Genomic DNA, 26,144 nt, shown 5'->3' on the forward strand with positions numbered 1-26,144 from the left:
TGTCGGATCATGTATTTAATATAGACAGTCGAAATGACATGTACTACAAATGTCGCAGTCAGGGAGAATAGAGGTAGAGGTACCTCCAATCTCCATAGTCGCAGTTGCACAGATGATTGACAAGCGAAATATAGTTGGTAAAACCTCTTTAAAACTAAGTATGAGGATTTATGTAAATCAAAATATAAATGAAACATGTCTTCTTACTTAATTATTAGATAAATAAGTAAACACTGCAGATATTTTTTTGATGTTGAAATAATTAATAAAGTTTATGCTTTTTTGATAGCCATTAAAACTTCTTTCCATCCTCTTTCCACTAACGTCTGGTTTGCCATGGCCACTATAAATTATACTGTCCTGAAAAGTCATTGAACCCACAGGAAAGCCTGGAGCAGCCAGGAACCTCCGTTGCCGTAGTAACCAACTCGTTGTGCCAATAGATTTCCCCATTTCCCGAACTAAAGCCTATCGCCGGCTCATAGACAAACTCCGCGGTCTTTACGCCTCGTGAAAATGTAAAAAATAAACGTTTTGACAGTTTTGAAATACGTTGATAGGTGGTAGATAGATATTTAATGTGGATTTTATTACTATTAGTGAATTTAAGTTTTTTAGTTTACCGTGTTACAAAAATTTGTTCATAATGGCATTCAACTTTGATAGTGGTCAGGTAAGTCCTTATAGATAAGTACATTTTCCCCTCACTAGCTCGGAAACACGTGTTTTGTCCTTTAATACCAGCGGGTAAAAACGCATTTTATCCACTAGTGGGTAAAATAATTTGACCTTGAATAAAGTCAAAATAACTGCTTTAAGGTGGCTCGCCTAGGTTACCCGAAGCTCAGGCTGCGTTAGATGGCGTTAATCTGCAAATTACCAGTCTTATTTTTTTTGTGGAGTCGTACAGGCATTTATATACTTTCAATTATGCTTCGCGAACATTTAATATTAAAATTGACGTATTACAACAAACATTCAACTTCGCATTGTAACGTTAATCCCCTTAATGTAAATAAATTTACTATTTTACACTATTTTTAAGTACCACTCACACATACAAACAGTGTTTTTGTATTCCTTCTAGTCGATAATTTCACGCGGCGATAGCTTGTTTAAATAGCCTTGCGGTAAATACGTGCCATCGCATTATTTGCATGGAAGTACTGGGTTCGAATCCAGGACTTTTTCTCTTTTTTTTTTTTTAATACTACGTCGGTGGCAAACAAGCATACGGTCCGCCTGATGGAAAGCGGTCACCATAACCTATGGACGCCTGCAACTCGAAGAGTGTCGTATGCGCGTTGCCGCCCCATTAGAAACTTGTACACACCCCTTTGCTGCGTATGCACAGCAAAAAGGAGTGTACAAGTTCAAAGGAGGGTTTGGGTTGCCGACGACTCAAAGGACAATAGACGGAACAAATTAGTTCCGTAAGTCCTCCCGTCGTCAGCACCCCGCACCCTCGTTGAGCTCTGGCAGCCTTACTCACCGGCAGGAACACAACACTATGTGACACTATTTTTTGTTTTATTATTATACATAAATGTATATGTACTCGTACAGTAGTTACTGAGCGTTTTCCACAAAAAAGATTAAAAACCTATTATCTTACATGGTAATAATTTTTGGGTTCGTCGAACTCAGAATTTCTAACATAATTATCCTAATCTGATATTTTAAAAAATTCCAAAAAGTATAGATAAATTTTAGTTTCTAAACTACGATCCGAATGATTTTTTTTCTAATTGTTTATTTTGGATGGAGCAAGGGTATTCAAATCGCTTTTGAAATCTTAAATTAGTAAATGAAAATGCAATAGTTAACTGAGTAACGTAATGCTTTAAAAACTCAAGTGGACTTTTTTTATCTAAGGAGTGATTTCGATAAAATATTATATTTAGCGAGGGTATTAAAAGTTGTGTTTTATATCTCAACTTAATAAATAGAAAATCAAAATGACAATAAAAAAATCAATATGTTCCCTAAGATAAAATTGATACCTTCGGCTCTCCATTCTTGCTCGGTCAATAAAAAAAACGAAATTTATATCAAAAAACTACAAAAAGTTTATAGAATCCTGGGAATCGAACGCACCTTCACGGCGTGACAGACGATTGTTCCCCAACGACGCCATTACATAACACGCTGTTACCGACGAAATTGGGCTATACATATATAATTATTTAAATATAAATAATAATGTCAAATCCATACTAATATTACAAATGGGAAAGGGTGTGTGTCTGTTTGTTTGTCCGTCTTTCACGGCAAAACCGGAGCGACGAATTGACGTGATTATTTAAGGGGATTTAGTTGAAGGGATGGAGAGTGACATAGGCTACTTTTTGTCTCTTTCTTACGCGAGCGAAGCCGCGGTCAAAAGCTAGTTTATTATAAATGGGAAAAGCTGGTTACTCTATAATCTGAAGTGGAAGAATTCGTTGTTTCACCAAAGATAATATGTGTTTGTTTGTTTGTCCGTCTTTCACGGCCAAACGGAGCGACGGATTGACATGTTTTTTAAGTGGAGATAGTTGAAGGGATGGAGAGTGACATATGCTACTTTTATCTCTTTCTAACGCAAGCGAAGCCGCGGGCTAAAGCTAGTACAGCACGGGAAGCATGGTCGCGCGATAGACGATAAAATATCAGGCCGTCCCTGTCGCACTATTAGTAAGTGCGATTATAGGGACGGCCAGATGTTTTATCATTTATCGCGTGACCATAATTGCCTGCCTGGACCAGATTATATTGATGATAATTTGATGATAATTATTATTTGTAACCATTTAGTTAATATTGTCTTCAGTTACCGCGATAGTTACTCATGAAATAAAAACTATGAAAACGGATTAAATCGCGTATAATGAGTTTAAAATTCATCCCGATGTTTCGAACACTTTTACAGCGTTCGTGGTCAACGGGTGACTGAGGAAAAATTACAATGTGCAAAAGCTACCCATATTCTTGTATATAACCATTTAGTTGTTGAAGAAAAACATTCACACAACAATAACATAGGTCAACCAGCTCAGTAAATGCAATACATTACTAATACTATGCCCACACTTTGACCTATGTATAATGTATTATACCAGACGTGTAATATTTTATTTTATCAACAAAGGCATAATAAAGGATTGTATTGTATTTTTGTATGAAAATAAAAAATAGGAAAGCAATATAGTAATAGTCAAATATTCCATTTAAAAAATATATTAAAATAAATCCAAAAAAGTTCAAATGATTAAAAAAAACTGCGGGATGGAACTCAGAATCACCTGCTTCATAATCGGTGCATTTGACCAAGACGCCATTTCGATTTACATTAGCAGTGCCGAAATATACGATATGTATCTTTATTGACAAAATGCGTCATTATTTCTGAGTCTGCTTGAGTTAACTAAACCAATATCTTTAATAATTACTTGTCAAGAGCCAAGTGTCACTGATGACAATGTCAATTAAAAATGCGCGAAATATGACGGCTCTGTGTCTGTACACAAAATTTGGCACGCACATTTACGTAAAATTAATAAAAAATTCACATGGATTTGTCCATGATTTCTGTATGAAACAATGTATTTCATTCACTACCGCGACGACGGATAATGTATAGTAGATGTATGCGCATATTTTTATTTAGTTGTAGTGTGCGGTGACTAAATAAATGGTAGATGTTTTTTGTATGGAAAGCGAGCCACCTTAAAATTGATAAAAGTAGGTGAATCTAGTAATAAAGATGATTTACCACCTGTGGAACTACTGGAAGCAGTGATAAACGCATTTTTTGCGTTGTAGTTTCCTCGCTATAATGAGGGGAAAAGTTTTGTGTTACACTCGGGTGCAAATGTATTTTACTTCTCGTGTGTTAAAAAACTCGCAAGTTCAGGGTTCTATTCTCGAACCACGAGCGAAGGCGTTAAAATACAACTTTGCCCCCTTGTATAACAATAGTTATTTGTTATACAAGGGGGCAAAGTTGTATTTTAACGCCGAGTGTGGAATTGAAAAACGAGCAAGCGAAAGGATTCTATAGTTGAACCACGAGCGAAGCGAGTGGTTCGAGAATAGAATCCTGAACTTGCGAGTTTTTTAACACACGAGAAGTAAAATACATTTGCACCCGAGTGTAACACAAAACTTTTCCCCTCACTATAGCGAGGAAACTACAACGAAAAAAATGCGTTTATCACTGCTTCCAGTAGTTCCACAGGTGGTAAATCATCTTAGTTACTAGATTCACCTACTTTTATCAATTTTAAAGCAGTTAATTTGACTTTATTCAAGGTCAAATTACTTTACCCACTAGTGGATAAAATGCGTTTTTACCCGCTGGTATTAAAGGACAAAACACGTGTTTCCGAGCTAGTGAGGGGAAAATAACTATTTCACATTACTTACATTCTAAGATTTCTAAGCTTCGTTTCGAAATTAATATTCTTAAGTATAGGTACTTACAAGGTGAAATAAAAAGTACCATTCAAACTTTGCATAGTGACTTTTGAGGTCACATTGAACAACTCTTATTATGGGAGTAAAGTTGAAGTCGCAAAAAAATTTATTTTTTGCGACTTCAACTTATGGCTTAAGTCCGTTTTCACGTTATCCGATCCGATATCGGATGTCGGAAGGATTTCAATTGAAAATGTGTAATGTGTGGGATATCGGTCCGACTTCCGGATATCGGATCGGATAATGTGAAAACGCACTTACGGTTTTATTTGACACTGTATAGGTATTTAAAATTCCAACCTTTTAACAGTTTTAACACAAGTTACCGCGTGCTAATATGAAATAACATGAAGAAATGCAGGCAACAGTGGCGGAGCGTCGATACAACTCAATTCCTAACGGGTTCCCTAAAATTCTCTAGTATCTGTAGAAGTCCATACAAAACAGATTCCGAAAACCCGGCTTTACCAACGAAAATTTTCACGCCCTGCCACTGGTAGGCAATGTCCTTTAGATTCACTATTGCAAGAGGTGTTAGAGTATAAAAAGTTAGCAGACAAGATCTATTGTCCAAATGAATCCCAAGTTAATCCCATACATTTTTTAACTACCCGCGCGCACCTGCACTACCCATTACGCTCCCCATCCCTGTTTTTTACCCATACAAATTGTATTTCCTTAATCCAACTTAGATACATCCAATTACATCGTAAATAGTCTCAATTCACACTACTTTATTGCAAGGCTGCTAGATTTATTTTCGTTGCGTTTTATGCTTGGCCAATGTTAAGAGGGGTGGACACTTGTCGGGAGAAGATAATTTTTCACGGTATTGTGTACAATAGTAATCCGTGTTTGACATCTTGCATGAGGGCTGGTGGCAAAGCTTCCCTAGTGGTATTGCGGACCAGTGTAAATTGTACACATATCGATGTACTAAATTGCCTGAGATCTAGAGTTCAAGATATACCAGACGAAATTCATAGTCGAGGCAAAAATGTTTTGGGAATGTGTTGGTCTTTAGTTAATAGCTCTTGTGTTGAACTATTGTTTCCTTTTATTGTTGTTCCAATAAAAAATCCTATGTCAGTAAAACACACTAAGCACCCTGCTTTTTTTAGTATTTGACTGATTTCCTATACAGTTTTGGTAGATAAGTCGATGGAAATCCTCAATTAAACAGGAAATTTGCGTTTTAAGTGAATGAAGATAATCTTATTTCTTAACGATGAAATCGGTCATTAAATTACACAATGAATAGGCACTCGCTGGCAAGAGTAAAAAACGACGAGAAGTTATTAGTTTAGACTTTAGGAGCATTTTCCAAAAAAATCTCACAGCACGTTGTCTCTCCGGTGTAATCCCATAAAAGAGCCCATGATGATCACAATCATAAATTATTAATTTAGTAGCTGGGCTATTTTTTATAGAGGTAAAGTTGTCCACCCCACTTTTTTTGTAACATGGGTATTTTTTACGCGATTCATACTTTGAATCGCGAGATCTTTCGATCCTGATAGGAGAAAAAAAATTCCCAAGATTTCCTTACATTTTTCAAACTTTCCATTCCGTTACCGCCATACAAAATGTATGAAAAAATGGTAACGGAATGGGAAAAAAGCTTAGGACACTTTTTTCTCCTATTAGAATTGTACTGGGGACGCTATTGCTATGTCTTGTATGGGAACCCTGCATTTTATGATTAAGCACTGAGACTTGGCACAGTTGTTCATTGGGTGGCCCTGAGTAGATAAAGATCGGGAGGCATCGAGAGCCCCCCTTAATTTAGGAGGGAGGAGGGGGGGAAGGCTGGCGCCTCCGCGCTTCCTTTGAAACCATATTTCTCTAAAACTATACAAAATAGGGCATGCGATATATCATTTTCGGATAAATGAAGGACGAGGAATTCATTTTTGGAACAAAAAAAATGTATTTTAGAATAAAAATACGAAATAAAATGGGAAAATCTGAAAACGATTTTTTTTTTATACATATTATTGCACATTTTATGAAAACTGTAATGGTTTTTTCTAAATAAAAAATATGATTTAATAGCTACATTTATCTAGTTTTAGAAAATGTATAATTTGTTATAGAAATATATTATACGACGAGTGATAAAAAATAATTTACATCGCCCGATAGGGTGATTTGAATGCTCATTTCAATAAGTTTTGTCAATGATTTCAGGTATAATCACTATTTTTAACACACGAAAGCCGTTATCATTGTATTTTATGGCTATTTTAGTGATTAATGTACTTAAAATAAAAAAAATACAAAAAAATGTGATAACTTTTTTATAACATTATCCTATTTTGTTCTTTCTATACAATATATATTTAAAAGCAATAAATATGAATGAAAAGCCACATTTATGTAATTTATAAAAATATATAGTTTGTTACATAAATATATTACGAAACGCGAGATAAAAAATAATGAAAGTGACGTGGCAGGGCGATCTTGATGTACGGTACGGGTCAGCTTGTATGATTCGATGAGGTGAGGTAAAGGTACTCAAAGCTCTCAAAAAGTGTAGTTATTTATACTTCAAATTATACAACATACTCCTATATAGTCTGAATTTAACTATTTATATTACATGAAATGATCAATTGATATGATAGGTCAGATATATACATCTGATCTTAATACATCTTGTGAAATAGTAGTTATCTATATGATTTGCCTAATTTATGGATAATTCTTACTTGACATATTTATTATTCCAGATCTGCGTCCTGTACTTTGGTTAACGAGTGCCGAAAATAGTTATTAACCAAAAAAGACCGCCAAATTAACAGCATTTCACCGACAAAAGCTGCCTTGCACCATTTTTGTAAGGGTTATAGGTATATCAAGTATTTATGGGGTCAACTAAACCCAATTCAAAATTTGCCATTATTTGCGACTTGTGGCTGGACGAAAGTCTGTAACAATTGGTATTTGGGAGCCTACTTGCCCGCAACGTTGCCTGTTGCTGCAGAAACATGCCTCGAAATTGTCGGATGCAGGTGTAAAAAACAGTGCCGCGTAAGGTGCAATCGTAAAAAAAGACTTTTTAAATTAAATGTTCGGAGCTGATGTGCTTATGCAGTGGATGTTGTGATATATACATAATTAAATTCAGACTATTCATGTTGTTTTATTTGAATAACTCAAAATAGCTACACTTTTTGAGAGCCTTGAGTACTAGCCCCGATACACATGTTTTCGTCTAGTCAGACCATTTTTTGAGGTTCTCCTTCGTACAAAAGCAATGTCTTAGTTCAAAAATCATTAATATTTAATGCTAATACGAATCTAGTTTATTTTTATGGCACTATTGCGCAATAACTAACTATCATTGATACTGAAAGGAAGAATATGACGATTTTTATTTTATCTTTTATGGATGGGTAAAACCGATTTAATTTAAGGAGGCCCAAAGGAAGTAACTAAATTCTGCTAGTAAACTAAAAAATCTTCAAGCCTATGCATGCAGAACTGCTTCAGGAGAGGAGAACGTGATTAAGACATTTTTTTGCAATATAAGTCACATGCAATTTTATTTTACAATCAAAATAAACTATATTATAGGACTTTTACAATTTTCTGTACTGGGTCGTGATATACCTACATGTGTAAACGTTATTAGAATAAGTATATTTCTGTATTACTAGACGAACTCCACTGCATAGCGGGTAGTACCTTTACCTCACCTCATCGAATAATGCAAGCTGACCCGTACATTAAAATTTTCATTTTCATTATTTTTTATCTCGCGTTTCGTAATATATTTATATAACAAACTATATATTTTTATAAACTGCATAAATGTGGCTTTTTATTGATATTTATTGCTTTTAGATATATATTGTGTGGAAAGAACAAAATAGGATAATGTTAAAAAAAATTATCACATTTTTAATATTTTTTAAAATTTTTGTATTTTTTTTTATTTTAAGTACATTAATCACTAAAATAGCCATAAACTACAATGATTACGGCTTTTGTGTGTTAAAAATAGTGATTATACCTGAAATCATTGACAAAACTTATTGAAATGAGCATTCAAATCACCCTATCGGGCGATGTAAATTATTTTTTATCACTCGTCGTATAATATATTTCTATAACAAATTATACATTTTCTAAAACTAGTTAAATGTAGCTATTAAATAATATTTTTTATTAAGAAAAAACCATTACAGTTTTCATAAAATGTGCAATAATACGTATAAAAAAAAATCTCGTTTTCAGATTTTCCCATTTTATTTTGTATTTTTATTCTAAAATACATTTTTTTGTTCCAAAAATGAATTCCTCGTCCTTCATTTATCCGAAAATGATATATCGCATGCCCTATTTTGTATAGTTTTAGAGAAATATGGTTTCAAAGGAAGCGCGGCGGCGCCAGCCTTCCCCCCCTCTTCCCTCCTAAATTAAGGGGGGCTCTCAATGCCTCCCGATCTTTATCTACTCAGGGTCACCCAAGGAACAACCTGTGCCAAGTCTCAGTGCTTAATCATAAAATGCAGGGTGTTGTGCAATAGCGTCCCCAGTATTTAGAATGACATGTCTCTAATGGAACTCAGGTTGCACGCAGCAGTAATTAATAGGTTAGCTATTAGGTCTGGAACCATTTCTCATACTCTATGTATATTTCGTATACATCTGTGTAAAATGTTACTGTTAGCGTTAGAATCGCCTTCATAATAATTGTCTAAGTATACCTATTCTGACTAAAAAGGCACCTTAGGGTTCCTACTGCTAAAATATCTACTTGATCAGGGTGGCTAGCCGAATGGCACAATCGCTCACGAAACGCTCACGAAACGAAGCGCTAGTAGATATCTATCTCTATCGCGCTTGCGTATTGGCGCGACAGAGCCAGCGGCGTATCGCTTTCGTTTGGCGTCGGAGAAATGCCATTCGGCTACGGGGCCAGGTGCCGTAGCCGAATGGCATTTCTGCGACGCGAAACGAAAACGAAACGCCGCAAAAGGTAGTCTGGCTCGGCCGCGCCAATACGCAAGAGCGATAGAGATAGATATCTACGAGCGTTTCGTTTTGTGAGCGTTTGTGCCATTCGGCTACGTACCCAGGTACCGTCAGAAACTATATATTCGCGGAATTTAATACCACAAATTAGTGTCTGCCATATATGAACCGTACATGGATACCTAGGTATCCATAGATAAAGAAGAACGAAACAAAAACTGTGAGTGAAAACTATAACATAGGTAATTAGGAGAAACTTTTATCGAATCCTGTTAGTCGATACAGGCCCCGTAGCCGAATGGCATTTCTGCGACGCCAAACGCCGCAGAAGCGCCGCAGAAATGTAGTCTGGCTCTGTCGCGGCAATACCCAAGAGCGATAGAGATAGATAGCTACGAAAGAGATATTATCGTGAGCGTTTGTGAATTCGGCTACGCACACAGGTATTGCAATTTTTGTTTAGATATCGCAATAGATATCGCTCATGCATGTAGACTTGTAGAGCTAAATAATTCCTGACTATAATTCAAATTGACAATAACTTTGTTAGTGGCTTACTTCGTCAATATTAGATACATTCCGTGTAGGTATTATTCCCTTGCTCAATACATGAAAGTTGATCGAAACCTCAAAGGACTAGGTTTATTGCTACAATTCTTCAAGCAGCAAGGACGTCCAAATATAGCCCCGGCGATGACAAAAGCGACGGTACGAATAATGACGTCGGGTGTCGGCGATTGACGCAGAACATGTAATCGTGGTCTAATTTATTCATAGACCAAATTAGATTTTTCGAATTAATGACCTGTAAGCTGGGAATACCTATGTTTTAATTCTTAACTTGGTCCGACATTAAAACCGAAATAAATTACACATATGAAAGAAAAAGTGACCAAGTCCTCTGGTGCCTGAGGCTGGACCAGAGGACTTGGTCACTTTTTCTTTCATATGTGTAATTTATTTCGGTTTTAATTTATATACATAGTAGTGTGACTACTTTAAGACAGCACAAGTTGAAATATTTTCAATAGATTATAATTTGACTTGTGTTCATTAGAATTGGTCCGACATGCTTGTAATAAGAGTTCGCTAACTTTCCCTGAGGCAGTTATAGTTACTGCACGCTCTTGACGTCGCGAAATAGGTATATGTCTTGTGATTGTCATATTTAGTTACCTACTCAACATATTTACTTTAAGAACAAAGGTACACAAAATAGTGTTCAATGATTTAGACATAGAACATACATTGCAATGAACTCCTTAGGTGTATGTTTGCTTTGTCCCAAATGTTCTAGACAAGTGGCGCCATCTTATTATTCTCAAGTTTAGTCTTAGTGCGTTTTCACATTATCCGATCCGATATCGCATGTCGGACCGATATCCCATATATTTACGCCGCCATCTATGATTTTTTTCCTTTGAAATCCTTCTGACATCCGATATCGGATCGGATAATGTGAAAACGGTCTTAGTGTAATCAGCGTTGCAGTTTAAAACATAACCCTGACTCTGTTTTATCACCCGATTTTAAAAGATTAACTTGTCATACATGAATCAAATAAAATATTCCATTGACTAAATAATTCTAAATTATTGCGGGCATTTATAATTTAGGCGAGAGGCGTAATGTATGGGGTAAATAACAATTTGCAACCCTTTGTTGGCGGGTGTGATTGTTTTGTTGTGAGTATGACGAAGGGGTGGCACCTGTGACCAAGGCATTTTTTTTGTTGCGTTTTTCGTCTCATTAAAAATTATGTGTAAAATTGAATGATCTGGTGAATGTCAAAAAATATAAGAAAACAATTACGTTCGTTCATGTTCTAAAGGTTCTTTAAACTTAGATTGTTATAAAGCAACCTAAGACCTGAAAAAGAGATTATACCGATAGGGGTGCCAGATGTAGAGTTTCACACCTTTTAGTTTGTTATTAAATTGGTTTGCCATACCAGATTATATTTTATTACTAGCGATTCTTCACTTCGGCTTCGCACAGATTGATTGTGGTTTTGTGTGCCAGCAAAAAACCTTAACAATTTGTACACTAAGCTTACTCTATTGATATTTGATATGAAAATCCGGTCCTTATTTTTTGATTTATCGCGTACAATCGAGTTGATAAATATGTGTACCTACATTTTTTCACCTTATTTCATAGAGAATGAAAAGAAAAAAGGTGAAGAAATGTACATATTTATAAACTCGACTGTAGGTACATACAGACAAACAGGTGCAGGTGCATAACATTCAAACGCCAATGTAACGTGCGACTCATTGTTATGGCGTCAATTTTGAAGTGCGAAGTGTCGCTGCTGCTATAATGTAATGTATCATCTATAAGGGATTGGGGAAAGAAACCGAACAATCTGTCAACGTTCCCTAAGAGTTGTCGGTGACACGTGCCGTGGTGGGCGCGTGGCGTCGTCGCCTAATAATTATATGTAGATTATAATGTGTGAATAAAACATTTGATGTCTACTAAAGATACTTTATCAATTTAAAAGTGGAAAATGTCTGCCTTGGGTGAGACTTGAACTCACGGCCACTGGATCGATACTCCAGCGCTCTGCCAACTGAGCCACCAAGACTTCAACCAAGCCAGCGAAATTTTCCACTACTAAGGTCAATGGGACCCGTAGCGACATCTACCGTAAGAGTGTTAACTTCTTTTCTTGGTGGCTCAGTTGGCAGAGCGCTGGAGTATCGATCCAGAGGCCGTGAGTTCAAGTTTCACCCAAGGCAGACATTTTCCACTTTTAAATTTATTCTAAGCCTAACGGCATCGATTGCAGACGTTTCTGCTAATCAGAAGTTAAAAATACTTTATCAACTTAAATAAAAGATATAAAGAGTAACACCAATTTATAATGCGTAGATCAAGACTACTTTTGAAGAGCAGTGTTTTTAGGTTAAGTTGTTGTTTAATTTTACAAAGTGTCTATTTGTGTCACATGCCATACCTAACTATTTTTTAAGCCTAAATACTGCTAACACCGATGCCAACGTTTCTGGGCCATTTTTTTTTTAAAGTTGTCCACCCCACATTTTTGTAACATGGGTATTTTTTACGCGATTCATACTCAGAATCGCGAGGACTTTCGATCCTGATAGGAGAAAAAAAATGTGTTCCTCCTATTAGAATTGAAAGAGCTCGCGATTCTGAGTGGAAACCATGTAAAAATTTCCAAATACAAAAAAAGTGGGGTGGACGAAACTTTGAAAAAAAAATACCCTTCTATTTCATAAAATGACACGACAAAAAATATACAGTCATACACTTTATATAACATCCCACATTTTTTCAATTCAGTTCAACAAGGAATCCACACCAAAACGCCTCGGCAACTGGCAAGTCCCACGTTGGGCGCCAACGAGAGCCCGCCCCTTGGAGATGCGACCAGACCCCAAGCCCATATGCGACATCAATGGACATTTCCTTCCTGGCGCGCCGCGTGGCACTTCGAGGTGCTTCGGACACTTTACAGGCACGTGGGAGTTGCCTAGGAAGATCACCAGGAAAGTTGGTAAGATCTCAAAAAGAACACGTGATCTCCCTAAACAAATAGTACCTAAAAGAAAAATTCTCGCATCATGGGAACTGCGATGCTTTCCACTTCACGATTCTTGTATTTGCCAGTTCACTTGCCAATCAGATGGTACTCCTAGACATCAGTGTCCATAAAACTTCAACACCCTCGCGTGCCATAGTTAAGTTCAATCAGAAATATGATTCGCCATTTGCGACTAATGGTTTGGACTAGTTTCCGAGGCATAGCTATCAATAAGGTCAGATGTTATTTTTGCTAGCGACCCAAAATTCAATAACAGCTCCGAAGGAAGTCATAAAACGGTTTTAAATGTACCTTGAGGAGACACGCGAAAAGACTTCCTAATGTTACATCGTATCGTGTTTCCGAGTAGTTTAGCGGTCGTCTTCGAACGCATGCCATTCCATTCACAATGCTCGACTAATCTATCAGAAACTAGTATAAGTCTGACCTTTGATTATGATTAGTTCTTAAAGATCTCGGTTTCAAATTGTACTAGGTAAGGGTAAGCCACAACGGATGAGCGGGCGGAGAAGTGTGTAATAGGATTATTTTGCAACCCCGTCGTGCGTCCCTTTGTATGAATGTGTATCGAGGTGAAGGTCGATGTCTGGTCCATTAATACTTGTGATGACTGCACGCAAACCATACGTTACCTACGTTGTTTTGATCACATAAATGTAAAACATGTAGACATGCTTTTGGTAAACATCTGCGCAATTTTGAAATTACGAGTTTTCTATTGATTCTCTGGTAAAAATACTAAAAATACCTAATGGAAAACTGCAAAATGCTTGCTAAAGCCAATCGTGAATTGAAATGATTTGACATGTGGGTGAAAGCCTGCTTTAAGTGCCTATAAACAGGATGAGCATAAAAAAGTGACAGGACACGTAGAGTTTTGAATAATTCACGATCTAAGGACATGTAGTGTATACAAGTTAATAGGTACTAACTTATTTGGTTATGGATGCTCTGACATCGGACATACAGGAGGAAGCACCCTGGTGTATGCTGTTTGCCGATGACATTGTTCTTGTTGGGGAAAATGCACTTGAGGTCCAGAGCAGACTGGGAAAATGGCAAGAAAGACTGGAAAGTGTGGGACTGAAAATCAGCAGAACCAAAACTGAACAGATGTTCTGCGATTTCGGTGGTCTATCCAGTTTTTCCCCTATTGCCTTAGATGGTGTATACCTACCAGTCTGCTCCGACTTCCGGTACCTTGGGTCATTATTCCAAAATGACGGAAGCATCGACCGTGACGTGAAAAATAGAATAAATGCGGGATGGATGAAATGGCGACAGGTCTCAGGGACAACATGCGATCGACGGATGCCCCTTAAACTTAAGGGGAAAATCTATAAGACGATTGTGAGGCCTGTTGTATTGTATGGATCTGAATGCTGGGCGACAAAGGTGGAGGATGAAAGGAGATTGCACGTAGCGGAAATGAGAATGTTGAGATGGATGTGTGGAGTGACCAGAATGGATCGGATCAGGAATGAGTATATTAGGGGAAGTTTGAAAGTTGCGCCTATAACGGAAAAGATGAGGAGTGGCAGGTTGGCGTGGTACGGTCATGTAATGAGGAGGGATGAGTGTCATATAGGCAAAAGAATGTTGGAGATGAATGTTGATGGATGGAGAGGGAGGGGTAAACCCAAACAACGATGGATGGATTGTGTGAAAGAGGACATGAGAAAGAAAGATGTGAGTGTTGAGATGACGAAAGATAGGGGAGAATGGAAGAGAAAGACATGTTGTACCGACCCCACATAACGTGGGATAAGGGTAGGAGGAAGAAGAAGAAGGTACTAACTTATTAAGTAAGAGAGAGTGTAGGTTGTTTTCCATTTCTTGCGAATGCATAATATTAGTATTCTCTCTCCAGCCGAAGAGTTAGCCCAGGAGCCACCTCACGGCAGATTCCCAGATTGGTTGAACCTCCGCGTGCAGCGACCCAAAGCAGCCGCAGCGGCCGCAGCGCACACGCGCGGCAAACGCTCCAAGAAGGACGAGCAGCCAGCACCTCAGCCCGCGGAGACCTTCAAAGTAAGTCGCGAACGTTAGACGACATTACAAAGTCACAACGCGCGCGTAGCACACCCGTTAAAAGTTTTGCAGTTTGGGTAAGTAGCAGAAGAATTTTGGTGCGGATTGTTTAACAATACAAACTCGTTGAGTAGATGCTTGGTATTTTTAGTGACTGGTTCATTTTTTAAACGCGTGATGTAGTAGAAGAAAGTTGTAGAAAAGATTGCACACTAATTTTTTGTCCTTCGCCTGTAACTCAAGCAAAAAAAGCCTGTGTTGGGCTGCACTTACTTTTTCAAAGTAACCTAGGGTGTTTGTGCTGGTTTTGTCCACTTGAGGTTTGAATGAACCTTGCTGCACAAATGAACTTATTGTAATATTGTACTCCTTATTATAATATTGTATATATTTACGTAAAAATGTTATTTCGCAAGTGAATTTATTATTAAACATATTGATTGCCATTCCTCGAGTGGACGAAAACTAAAACATTAAACTATACCAATCAATAGACGGAAACTAGCACAATGACCCTACAAATCTGCTACTTTAAAAAATTATGAAGCCATTCTTCGACCGAGGTACAAATACAATTTTGAAGTCTGCTAATAATTTCCGAGACACAGTTACTTAATTATAATTAATATTACCTGTATTCATTCCTAGTCCTTCAATAAATAGGTTTTCCCCTTACTAGCTCGGAGACACGTGTTTTATCCTATCCACTAGTGGATAAAGTAATTTGACCTTGAACAAAGTCAAATTTTCTGCTTTAAAATTGATAAAAGTGGATGAATCTAGTGACCAATATGATTTACCACCTGTGGAAATACTGGAAGCAGTGATAAACGCGTTTTTTGCGTTGCACTTTCCTCGCTATAGTCAGGGGAAAAGTTTTGTGTTACACACGGGTGCAAATCTTATACTTTTAAACGAGCAATTCTTGTATATTTATTTATTTATATATACCGACGATCTCGCAAACCGCTCTAACGATTTCGCTGAAATTTGTTATGTGGGGGTTTTCGGGGGTAAAAAATCGATCTAGCGTAGCCTTATATCCCGGAAAACGCGAATTTTCGAGTTTTCATGAGTTTTTCTTTCGCGTTAGTAAACGTAAAATATGGTCGTTAATTTCGCCGCGCGCGCATCAATTTTGCTTAGCTCAGTCGTACGAGGTCGGTCTAATGTACGCAGATAGATCGTAGGTGTCAGGGTTTCGAATCCCGGCCAGAAATTAAGTTTTTGTTTTTTGTTTTTTTTTTGTTTTTGTATTTATAAGTTTTTTTTTAAATCTAAAGACGTGATATATTAAAATAGAACCGAGCGAAGCTCGGTCGCCCAGATATGTATTTTACTTCTCGTGTGTTGAAAAACTCGCCAAGGTCAACTATAGAATCCTTTTACTTGCTCGTTTTTCAATTCCAAACTCGGTGTTAAAATACAACTTTACACCCTTGTATAACAAATAACTATTACCTACCCTTTCCTTTGCCCTTTTTAGGGTTCCGTACCAAAAAGGTACAACAGGAACCCTTATGGTGCGACTCTGTCCGTCTGTCTGTCCGTCTGTCACATTCCTAAATATCTCGAGAACTACTAATGCTATCAACTTGAAATTTGGAATAGTTGTGAAAATTGTAAACCTCTACAAATAGAAAGTATAATTTTTTTAAATATATTAATTTTAATTGTAGAAAATGGCCAAAATGAAAGGGGGGCAAACTGTAAATTTCAAGTTACTAGGTCAAGTGGGGTATCGTTGGAAAGAGCTCAAATTGAACGTAAATAAACTATTTTTTTAATTTTTTTTGTTGTGGAAAAAAAAAAAGAATTTTGAAGGAAAATGTAAAAAAAAATACCGTTCCCCCCCCTTATCTCCGAAGTTTACCAACGAAAAATTATGAAAATTTTAGTAAATATTGGTTTTATGCTATATATTACAGGAAAAATATAATCGTGTTTGTATTTTGAATACTTTTTTTTAATTCACAAAAAACTTTTCAGATTTTTACTTTCAATTTACCCACCCTTGCGGATGTATATCGCACTTAAAATTAATACGAGATGTTACGTAAACCATCTTCTGTCCAATAAAGTAAAAACTGTTTAAATCGGTTAACATTATAAAGAATTATCCCTGAAAAACCAGGTCGCGCAAATTAGTTAGCAAATTGACCGGGAGATGGCGCTATACACTATAATACTCATTAGTGCCTATACTTTTGTCTTCTAGTCAAGTCATTAGAGTTATATGAAAATATGAGATTATTTTTACTAGGTAGTTTGAAAGAAAGTTTGTACGGAACCCTTGGTGGGCGAGTCCGACTCGCACTTGGCCGGTTTTTTGTCTATAATTATTACGAAAATTAAACATATAATGACAACATAGCAGCTTAATACGTTATCAAAAAATAACGGATCTTGTGTCTGCCATGAATGACTGTCTGCAGGTGTTATTAGTAGGTATTTTATTGTGTTACTTTACAATCTGATAATCTTGTAGTAATAGATACGGAATAAGGAATTTCTACCTCAAAAAGGTTGACTAAACGCTTAGCTCTAAAGTACCTGCCTACTTATTGTTTTATTGTCACCTGTCATGTACACCAGCCGGCGTATCATGCTTCCAATTTTATCACTTATCCACGTGGATAAAGCATCCGTCACGCTTTAGCAAGTATGTCAGTGTGGAGTGACAGATGTCTTATCCACGTGGATAAGTGATAAAATTGGCAGCATGGTCGCGCGATAGACGATAAAATATCAGGCCGTCCCTATCGCACTTACAAATAGTGCGATAGGGACGGCCTGCTATTTTATCACTTATCGCGCGACCATAATTGCCTGCCTGTACTCGTATCATGCTTCCAATTTTATCACTTATCCACGTGGATAAGACAACGGTCACTCTCACACCGACATACTTGCCAAAGCGTGACGGATGCTTTATCCACGCGGATAAGTGATAAAATTGGAAGCATGATACGCCGGCTGAGCGATAAGAACCGTAAAATACTAAATCATCCGGTGTTAGTCATCAGCAATCATATTCCGATTTATGGTAATCTGCTGTATATGATTAAATTTCCTGAATATTACTACTATACACCGTGTGTTTTTTGGTTTTCCGTTAAATTCGACACGTCGTTAACATAATAAATGAATGAACTAGTGTGAGAGACCATTAAGAATAATATTCAAGTTAGTGTCAAGTGATTGACGGCACATGTCAAAACATATAACATTAGGAAGTGGTAAAGGCTGTCACACACGTGTTCAGTTATTATTTTTATTTTTTAATGACTCAATAACCGTAAGAGTTAAGACGCTAGTTTCTTAGAGAAATTAATTGTATTCGATCTAAAGAACCTTCCCTGAAAGCTAACGGAATTCAATAAAAACAGGGTAAATATTATTGTAAAGCTATTAATAGGTACCTATACAGATTTACACATTTGCCATACCAAATCGTGACAGATTACATAGACAGTCATGCAAAAAATACCTATTTTAGACCACAGCACACTCATGATGAGAATTCTCCGTTAGCTTACACACTTACTGCAATTTATGATATAGGTAGGGTTGGCACGCTTACTTATTTCTAGCACTTTAATTTAAATAGTACGTCATTTGTTTTCAGCCTAAGCAATGCCCGATCCACAAGCACGGCCATAAAACGAAAATAGTTCGCAAGCTTGAACTCTAACACACCAGAAGATCTAGAAAACAATTAAAGTGCACAATGGATTAAAATTACACTTATTATTTATTACAATTTTACTTATTATTTAGTAAGCTTATTTAGTAAGGCCTTTAAATAATAACGGTTTACAAATTTTACATGTCTGAACCTAAAGGACACTAAGGATATCAACGATAACTACACTGAAACTGAACAGCCAGATAAGCAAAACACTGATCATGGTGAGGATAAAATAAATGACGATGATCCTCTTGATCTGAATAAGACACTAGAACCAATTGATTCAGATGGCAACGGGCCCTACGTGCCTGGAGCATTGACAGATCCTGATAAAAGACACGACAGCTATGATCTTCTAGTTAAAGAAGCCGTTGAAGAAATCCACGGACCGCAACAAGACAAAACAGAAAAATTCTGGAAGAACGTTGCTAAAAATGCTAAAGATGTTGAGACTATGAAATTCAAAGTTAAGAGTGAAACTCCAAAATTACCCGCTGTTAACGTATCTCAAAACTTTCATTTCGCTAGAAAAATGCACGTTGGTAACTTAGAGCACCAGCCTCTGCCCGACACGTTAGGCTATCGCAATATGACCAAAATCGGGGAGCATAGAGATTCTGATATAATAGTTAAACCTTATGCTATAGGATGGAAAGGATACGGCGCCTCTGGACCTACATGTTGCACGAAAATGCGCGTTCATAGACCTAAGACTTGCGATCCCAAGAAATCTGATTCCGATAAGGATGACACGAGACAAAGACCTTTAACATCTGCTCCAGACTTAGGAGGACAGTCTAAAAAGCCAATGTCTCTCATGGATCTCGCCATTTGCTGGGACTTTAGACCCGACGATCCTAAGAGGGAGCCAAAACCCCCAAAACATATAGATGGGTCAAACGGTTCAAAAGCGCCAGCTGTGTTTACAATGGTACATACGCCCAAAGAAGTGCTAGAGGAACCAATTAAAAGCGGCCATTCAAATCCCATTTTTAATGAAAATAGATTCGTTCAGGATGTCGGTCGTCATCCGGTGCCATATTTTGAAAAAGATATGTCTAAATCTAAGAGAAAGGATTCCTGTGAAGTTCAGTACTGTCCGCAACATAATGGCCATGAGAGAGAAAATCGGTCCAGTTCTTCTAGCAGACGCAACTCTCCACCAACGCCAACTAAACCTCCGTGCGACGGTACCCATGGGTGTGGAACTCCAAGCGATGTAAGTCGAAAATCCAGTCACGATAACAATGGCCAACACAAAATACGGCAGGTCAAAGATGCTTGGAACGACAATGACGTAGACAAAAAGAAAAATAAACAATACGACGTTAATCGAAATCGTAATAGCTTAGAATCCTATGAAAAGACTCCTTTGGCGCAAGGTAAACTGCAACAAAGCACACCAGAAGATTCTATGCTCTCAAGACGTTCCACAAAGGACAGTAATATGCCGAACAGTAACGGAAAGCATAAGCACTGCATTTCGTGTAATGGGACGAAAATTCCTCACGAAATAAAACAGAAAGAGGACTACAAATTTGCATTCAAAGCTGGCAATCCGAATTCTGTTCAGAGTGGAAGCACGTCTCATGATTCCAAAGGCATAAAGATCCCAAAGATGCGCCATCCGTACACCAAGAAATCTTACACGATTCCTACACTCGCTCCTCCATTTAGCATTTGGCGCGACGCGAATGCCACCGGGTACCCCGAGCACTGGAGACTAGCCAGTGTTTACCAACATGCTTATAACAAACCACCAGAGCAGAGAAGAAAGCCACTTATATCTAGCGTGTATCAGTGAAAACGCACAAAATTCCGTAACCCACATTTGCATTTTAAAATTTAAAGGGTCCAATATTGGCATAGGTAACAATGTAACCTTGTAGATTGCATTAAATAAATTCTTAATAATAGTCATCGTTGTCATTTAGCTAACTAAACTCTACTCAACTACTAGAAACCCTTTTCGCACTACATCTGTATATGTGTGTGTGCGCGGGAAATCGTCCCACTTTGTAGATCGGCTTTAATAGCAGCCGCTTTGTCAGTTTATTCATATAAAGATACAAGTAAATCTCGCATATACTGAGTGTAAAAACGGGCATACGCTTAGTACCTACTATAGGTACTCCTAGTGAGTATTATATTCTTTGATTATATGGCAATTATAAAAGGTTTGTATGTAGGTAAGGTTGATGCCAGCTACCTTTTTACCCATCTTTGTTTTTACCTGCCTCTAGTTTAGGTCAAAGAAATAAAACTAGCATCCAGGCTCGAAATTTCCAAAAAAAAAGTTAGAACTGACAAGTAAACCCTGTAAAGTCTGTGACATACTTCGATCTGCCAACAGTACCCATTGATTCAATTTTTTCTATTTATGTAGGCACATATTATGAAATTTAATAAAAGTAAAAAACTTCTAGATATGTACCTAGTACCTACTTATCAAGTTTGGTTTGACCATCCTTGAGATATAGGTCTGAGGTTAGTGTTATCTTTATCGGTACACAATAACAAAAACTGCCAAATTGGCAATAACTTTTATCCAGTCATTCTGTCGGATACTTAGTAAACACTCAACTAAAATGGACGAGTCTACTTTTGCACGCTTATTTTTCATAACTTTACTGAGTGTGCTCCCATTGATTTATTGTAAGGATGTGTGCGTCAAAAAAACTCCATGCATATGTGAGTTTCCTAACGGGACGTATATTGACTTGACTCCGTCTGCAAACAATATTGCTTTTATATCATCAACATCCTTTGAGCCAAGGTCACAAGGCGTGGCCACACTAAACACTTTTTATTACCATCCTTGTCATGATATAGCGATGAATATAAAGGACACAAATACTTGGAACACTTGCGATAAACCTTTGGCGGTAAGTTCTGACCTTTATTTAGGTATTTATTTCTTCAAATAATTATGTTATGGGTGAATGCATCATTTTACGGAAATATTACCGCCAATTGTAGCTGCCTTTTATTTACAATTTGTAAATCTGTTTTATGGTACTTTAATATTTAGTACAAGTACAATACTAAATATTATAATCCCAAGCAAATACGTAAATTAATTTACCCAAGTATCTATTATATATTTTTAAACATTGAACTAACATTTAAAGTTTCCAAGGTTCAGGATCCAATTTTACGATCATTCATTATCCTCTATTTTTATTTATATCTCCTCTGATTTGTACAGATTTATAGAATATTTAAAATAATTGTATCAATTTGCAGTTATGTCGACATGTCAGCTCATGGAATACTACTATTGCAGATACTCTAACACAATTTTCAGAAATTTACGAATATCTTGGAAGTTCAAAAGAAGTAGAATTTGCTGAGGACGGAAGTTACATTAAATATATAATGAGACCATCGTAAGTTAATCTTTACTAGGGTAAACCTTCCTAATATATAATGAGACCATCGTAAGTTAATCTTTACTAGGGTAAACCTTCCTATTAATTATAATGATTTGCTTTTCCGCGAGGGGACAAAAAATATAGAGTATGGACGGAATAGTCTCCATGTATTTATGTACAGAGTGGTAAAACAAAAACTGAGAAAAACTAGGGTAGGTACCAGTGCCGTAGCGTCGATACAAAATTCCCTAAAATTCTCCTGTATCTGTAGAAAGTCCATACAAAACAGATCCCGAAAACTCAGGCTTTACCTACTAACGAAAATTTTCACGCCACGCCACTGGTAGGTACCTAAGTTAGGTGTACGCTTTTAAAGTTGGACACGAGTTGTATGGGGGTTGTCCAGCTTCTTCATTTACACAGTAACAATTGTAGATTTTTATAACTATCGCAATGCACTTGTGATAACTAAAAATACTACTTATGTTTTCTAGGCAAGTAATCGTGCATTTGGCATGTGCGCAAAGTGACGACCGATTAGAAGCTAAGAATTTATCAGAGCCGGACTCACTTGTAAGTATTTAATAAATAAATATGCCAATCATATACATCTGTCACCGATCGACCTACTCCCAAACTAAGCGTAGCTTTAATAATAACAGCGTCTATGATGTGTTCATTTCCATCAGACTGAAATTGCGTACCTACATACCTAAATTGAAGCTACTTATAGTACTTATACCTATATATCTGTTTAGCTATACTGAAATGAATGGAATGTTAAATATTTTTACGGGGAGGTAGTTTTTTATCGCAACTTTGGGGTCCCTTCCGTGTATGTTTTATGGTGATCCCTGGTTGTTATAAATGTTACATAACACGGCGTGACAGGGCCAGCGTAATGTCGATGCCATCAGCGTCCCGGTACCTATATTTATAACATCCAGTGTGGGGTGTGGGAGCACCGTTACGCGCCATTTATCAGTATTTTCTGAAAGATACAATTTAATGATTGATTGATATTTAGTAAAATTTAATTGAAACCCTACTTAGTAATCTTTTTAAAGAAGTTGAGAGGAAGTAGATTAGCATGGTATGGGCATGTAATGCCCTCCGCATGAAAGCGATGTTATAAAACGAGTAGTAAATATGAAGGTGGATGGATACAATGGTAGTGGAAGACCTAAGAAAAGATGGATGGAACGTGTGAAAAATGATATGAGAGTGAAAGGTATTAGCATGGAAATGACGGCTGATAGAGAGGAATGGAGGAAGATGATCTGCTGTGCCGACCCCAAATGATGGGAAAAGGGCAAGGGAATGATGATGACGCAAAAACGACGGGTCTGTCTGTCTGTCTGTGTGTGTGTCTGTATGTGGCATCGTAGCTCCGGAACGGATGAACCGAATTTAGTTTTTTTTTTGTCTGAAAGCTGAGTTAGTCAGGAGTGTTCTTAGCCATGTTTCATGAAAATCGGTCTACTATGTCGCGATCGGGGTTTTTTTCAAAATTTTATATTTCTATAATTTTTAAAGGACCTATTTTAAATAGCGAATTCGTGCTATTTGCCTACATTTAAAACAATTCTTAATTTACAGGAACTAATATTCTACTCGAGGAATGCTTGTTTAAAACCAGAGTATGGTAACAAATTAGATATTGCCTCGTGGGACATGCCTTTAATCCAGGTTAGTGGCCTGCAGCGTCTACATACAGGCGGTCAACCAATTCTTGGTACTAAAAAGGCGCGAAATTTAAATTTTCTAGGGGATTACAAAGGCTTAATTCTCATAGAAAAATAAAAATACTATAAGGACATTCTTACACAGATTGACTAAGCCCCACGGTAAGCTCGAGAAGGCACTATATGATTTATTTATTTATTATTATACATAGAAAACATTCATGACTCAGGAACAAATATCTATGCTCATCACACAAATAAATGCCTTTACTGGGATTCGAACCCAGAACCGCGGCATAGCAGGCAGGCTCACTATCCACTAGAACAGACCGGTCGTCAAAAAATTTGAAATTCGCGCCTTATTAACCGCCTTCCAAATCTCAAAGGAAGGGGTTTTCAATTCGTCTGTATTTTTTTTTTTAATGTTTGTTCCTCGATATCTCCGTCGTTACTGGACCGATTTTGAAAAATTTTTTTTTATTGAATGTATATGTATACAGATTGGTCCCATTTTTCTCAGAACCCAGTTCTGATGATGGGATCCTGGAGAAATCAAGGGAACTCCTCAAATCTGAAAGGCATACATATGGTGATTTTTGTGTTTTTAAAGGAACAGCATGCATTTACGTACGGGACAGTGACATTTGGTGCAGTGGAACTCCTGATGATGATCAGAACGGAACTCCTCAAATCTGAACGGCACACTTATAGTGACTTTGGTATTTTTATAAGAACAGCATGCACTTACGTCCAGAACAGTGACATTTGGTGCAGTGGAACTGCTGATGAAGAGTGAGCCGCCCCTGGTTAGAGTTCCGTTCTGATAATCATTCTCATCTGTAAGTACTTCAGAATCATCCAGATTTCAAAATTGGTTCAGAAATGACGGAGATATCGAATAACAAACATTAAAAAATATACAGACGAATTGAATCAACATAATCCAACATTTGAAAGTATTTATCACCAGAACCCCAAAGGAAGGCGGTTTTTTTTTTCTTAAAAATTATTTTAAATCAATTTTTAAGTTTTATCGCTTGTCGATGATTCCGCCAACATCAAGGTTTAGGAAGTTAATGGCTTTATGAAGATAATTGGTCGGACAGCCCTACTTTTTTCAAAGTTGCTCCTTTTTTTAGAATCTAGGTACTATACAAGAAATTACCTCCATTTTTTATTTTTAATATTCCAGATTGCCTGCAAGACAATTCTTCGCGTGATTAACCTAGATAATTCAACGACAACTGAGCGCGTCTAGAGGTAGAAATAATATGACACGTAGGTAAATTGACTAAAAAAATCAATGTTTTGTAAGACTGGAAATAATAAATCTGTATATTTACACAATACGCGTACTAACTACTGAAAGTTACAACCACTTGTAAATTGTAACTTGTAACTTCGATAAATGGGCCCCTGGGGCCCGTTTCTCGAAAGGTACAAGCCTTGTATTAAAAGTGCACGAACTGTCAAATCGTATGGGTTGTCATGGCAACACACTAGTAATACAAGGCTTGTACCTTTCGAGAAACGGGCCACTGGGCAATTTACAAGAGCGCCAATAAAATGGTGGTTCTTGACAGTTACGACTGTATATCGATAAAGGATGTTACTCATACAATCAAAGTTTTGTTTACATTCGTGCAGCTTTCGTGATCGACCTGGGGGCCGATTTTTGAATCTCACGGCGTTCGAATTCAGAAAATTGTCACTGAAAAATAATAGGCAATTCACCGTTTTCAACCGGTATTTTAGTGACAGTGAGACTCAAAAATCGGCCCCCTGTACGTAAACGCGTAGATATTACTGATTTGTATCCCTTTACACCCGTATTTTCTAAAGTATAGAGGAATAAGTAAGGGAAGAGTTGTAACCCCATACGTCAGTAAATGCGAGTTATTTGTATAGGCATAGTTCAGTGACATCTAGCGACAATCACGCGTCAATCACGCGTCAACTAGCGTAAATTATCAGTACTGCTACTTGTCAATAGATGTCGCGACGAACGAAAAGTCTAATGCTCACCAATTTTTAGCTAATATTACAATATTATTCATCAGTATTCTGTTTTTAATTCCTTCTGCTTGTAATATAAGTTGTAAACTGTTCTAATATTAAATGTTAAATTTTTGGCAGACGAGACACTGTGACACCTAGTATCGAGCAATGGTACTGATAATTCACGCTATTTGACGCGTGATTGTCGCTAGATGTCACTAAACTATGCCAATACAAATAACTCGCATTTACTGATGTATGGAGTTACAACACTTCCCTTACTTAGGCCTGATTTAGACGGCGTGCGAACTCGTATGCGATTTTAGTTACATTGCGCGCTGTTGAGG

The 26,144-nt window shown here is 37.2% G+C and overlaps 3 protein-coding genes across 3 annotated transcripts; all 3 read left to right on the top strand.

Moving 5' to 3' along the window:
- The first annotated feature begins 552 nt into the window (after positions 1-552).
- Positions 553-18,895, top strand: LOC125235160 (protein Flattop). Its single transcript, XM_048141613.1, has 4 exons — positions 553-673; positions 12,757-12,970; positions 14,889-15,049; positions 18,678-18,895. Exons 1-4 carry the CDS (start codon positions 647-649, stop codon positions 18,741-18,743), a joined length of 468 nt encoding a protein of 155 aa, XP_047997570.1. The 5' UTR covers positions 553-646; the 3' UTR covers positions 18,744-18,895.
- LOC125235157 lies at positions 15,071-20,650 on the top strand. The gene is made up of 2 exons (XM_048141609.1): positions 15,071-15,126; positions 18,895-20,650. Exon 2 carries the CDS (start codon positions 19,195-19,197, stop codon positions 20,542-20,544), a length of 1,350 nt encoding a protein of 449 aa, XP_047997566.1. The 5' UTR covers positions 15,071-15,126; positions 18,895-19,194; the 3' UTR covers positions 20,545-20,650.
- A 542-nt stretch (positions 20,651-21,192) lies between these two features.
- On the top strand, positions 21,193-25,146 carry LOC125235471. Its single transcript, XM_048142040.1, has 5 exons — positions 21,193-21,625; positions 21,987-22,129; positions 22,609-22,687; positions 23,714-23,803; positions 24,992-25,146. The coding sequence occupies exons 1-5, from the start codon at positions 21,329-21,331 to the stop codon at positions 25,055-25,057; spliced, it is 675 nt and encodes a 224-aa protein (XP_047997997.1). The 5' UTR covers positions 21,193-21,328; the 3' UTR covers positions 25,058-25,146.
- Positions 25,147-26,144: the final 998 nt, after the last annotated feature.

This window comes from Leguminivora glycinivorella, chromosome 17, assembly GCF_023078275.1.
Source record: "Leguminivora glycinivorella isolate SPB_JAAS2020 chromosome 17, LegGlyc_1.1, whole genome shotgun sequence".
Lineage (NCBI taxonomy): Eukaryota > Metazoa > Arthropoda > Insecta > Lepidoptera > Tortricidae > Leguminivora > Leguminivora glycinivorella.

Excerpts from the sequence above, each read along its gene's own strand:
- LOC125235160 (XM_048141613.1), top strand. The coding sequence starts at position 647 with ATGGCATTCAACTTTGATAGTGGTCAG. Across the intron at positions 12,971-14,888 it reads GAAGATCACCAGGAAAGTTG|CCGAAGAGTTAGCCCAGGAG; the intron begins GTAAGATCTCAA and ends TTCTCTCTCCAG. Across the intron at positions 15,050-18,677 it reads AGCCCGCGGAGACCTTCAAA|CCTAAGCAATGCCCGATCCA; the intron begins GTAAGTCGCGAA and ends ATTTGTTTTCAG.
- LOC125235471 (XM_048142040.1), top strand. The coding sequence starts at position 21,329 with ATGGACGAGTCTACTTTTGCACGCTTATTTTTCATAACTTTACTGAGT. Across the intron at positions 22,688-23,713 it reads TATCAGAGCCGGACTCACTT|GAACTAATATTCTACTCGAG; the intron begins GTAAGTATTTAA and ends CTTAATTTACAG. Across the intron at positions 23,804-24,991 it reads GGGACATGCCTTTAATCCAG|ATTGCCTGCAAGACAATTCT; the intron begins GTTAGTGGCCTG and ends TTAATATTCCAG.
- LOC125235157 (XM_048141609.1), top strand. The coding sequence starts at position 19,195 with ATGAAATTCAAAGTTAAGAGTGAAACTCCAAAATTACCCGCTGTTAAC.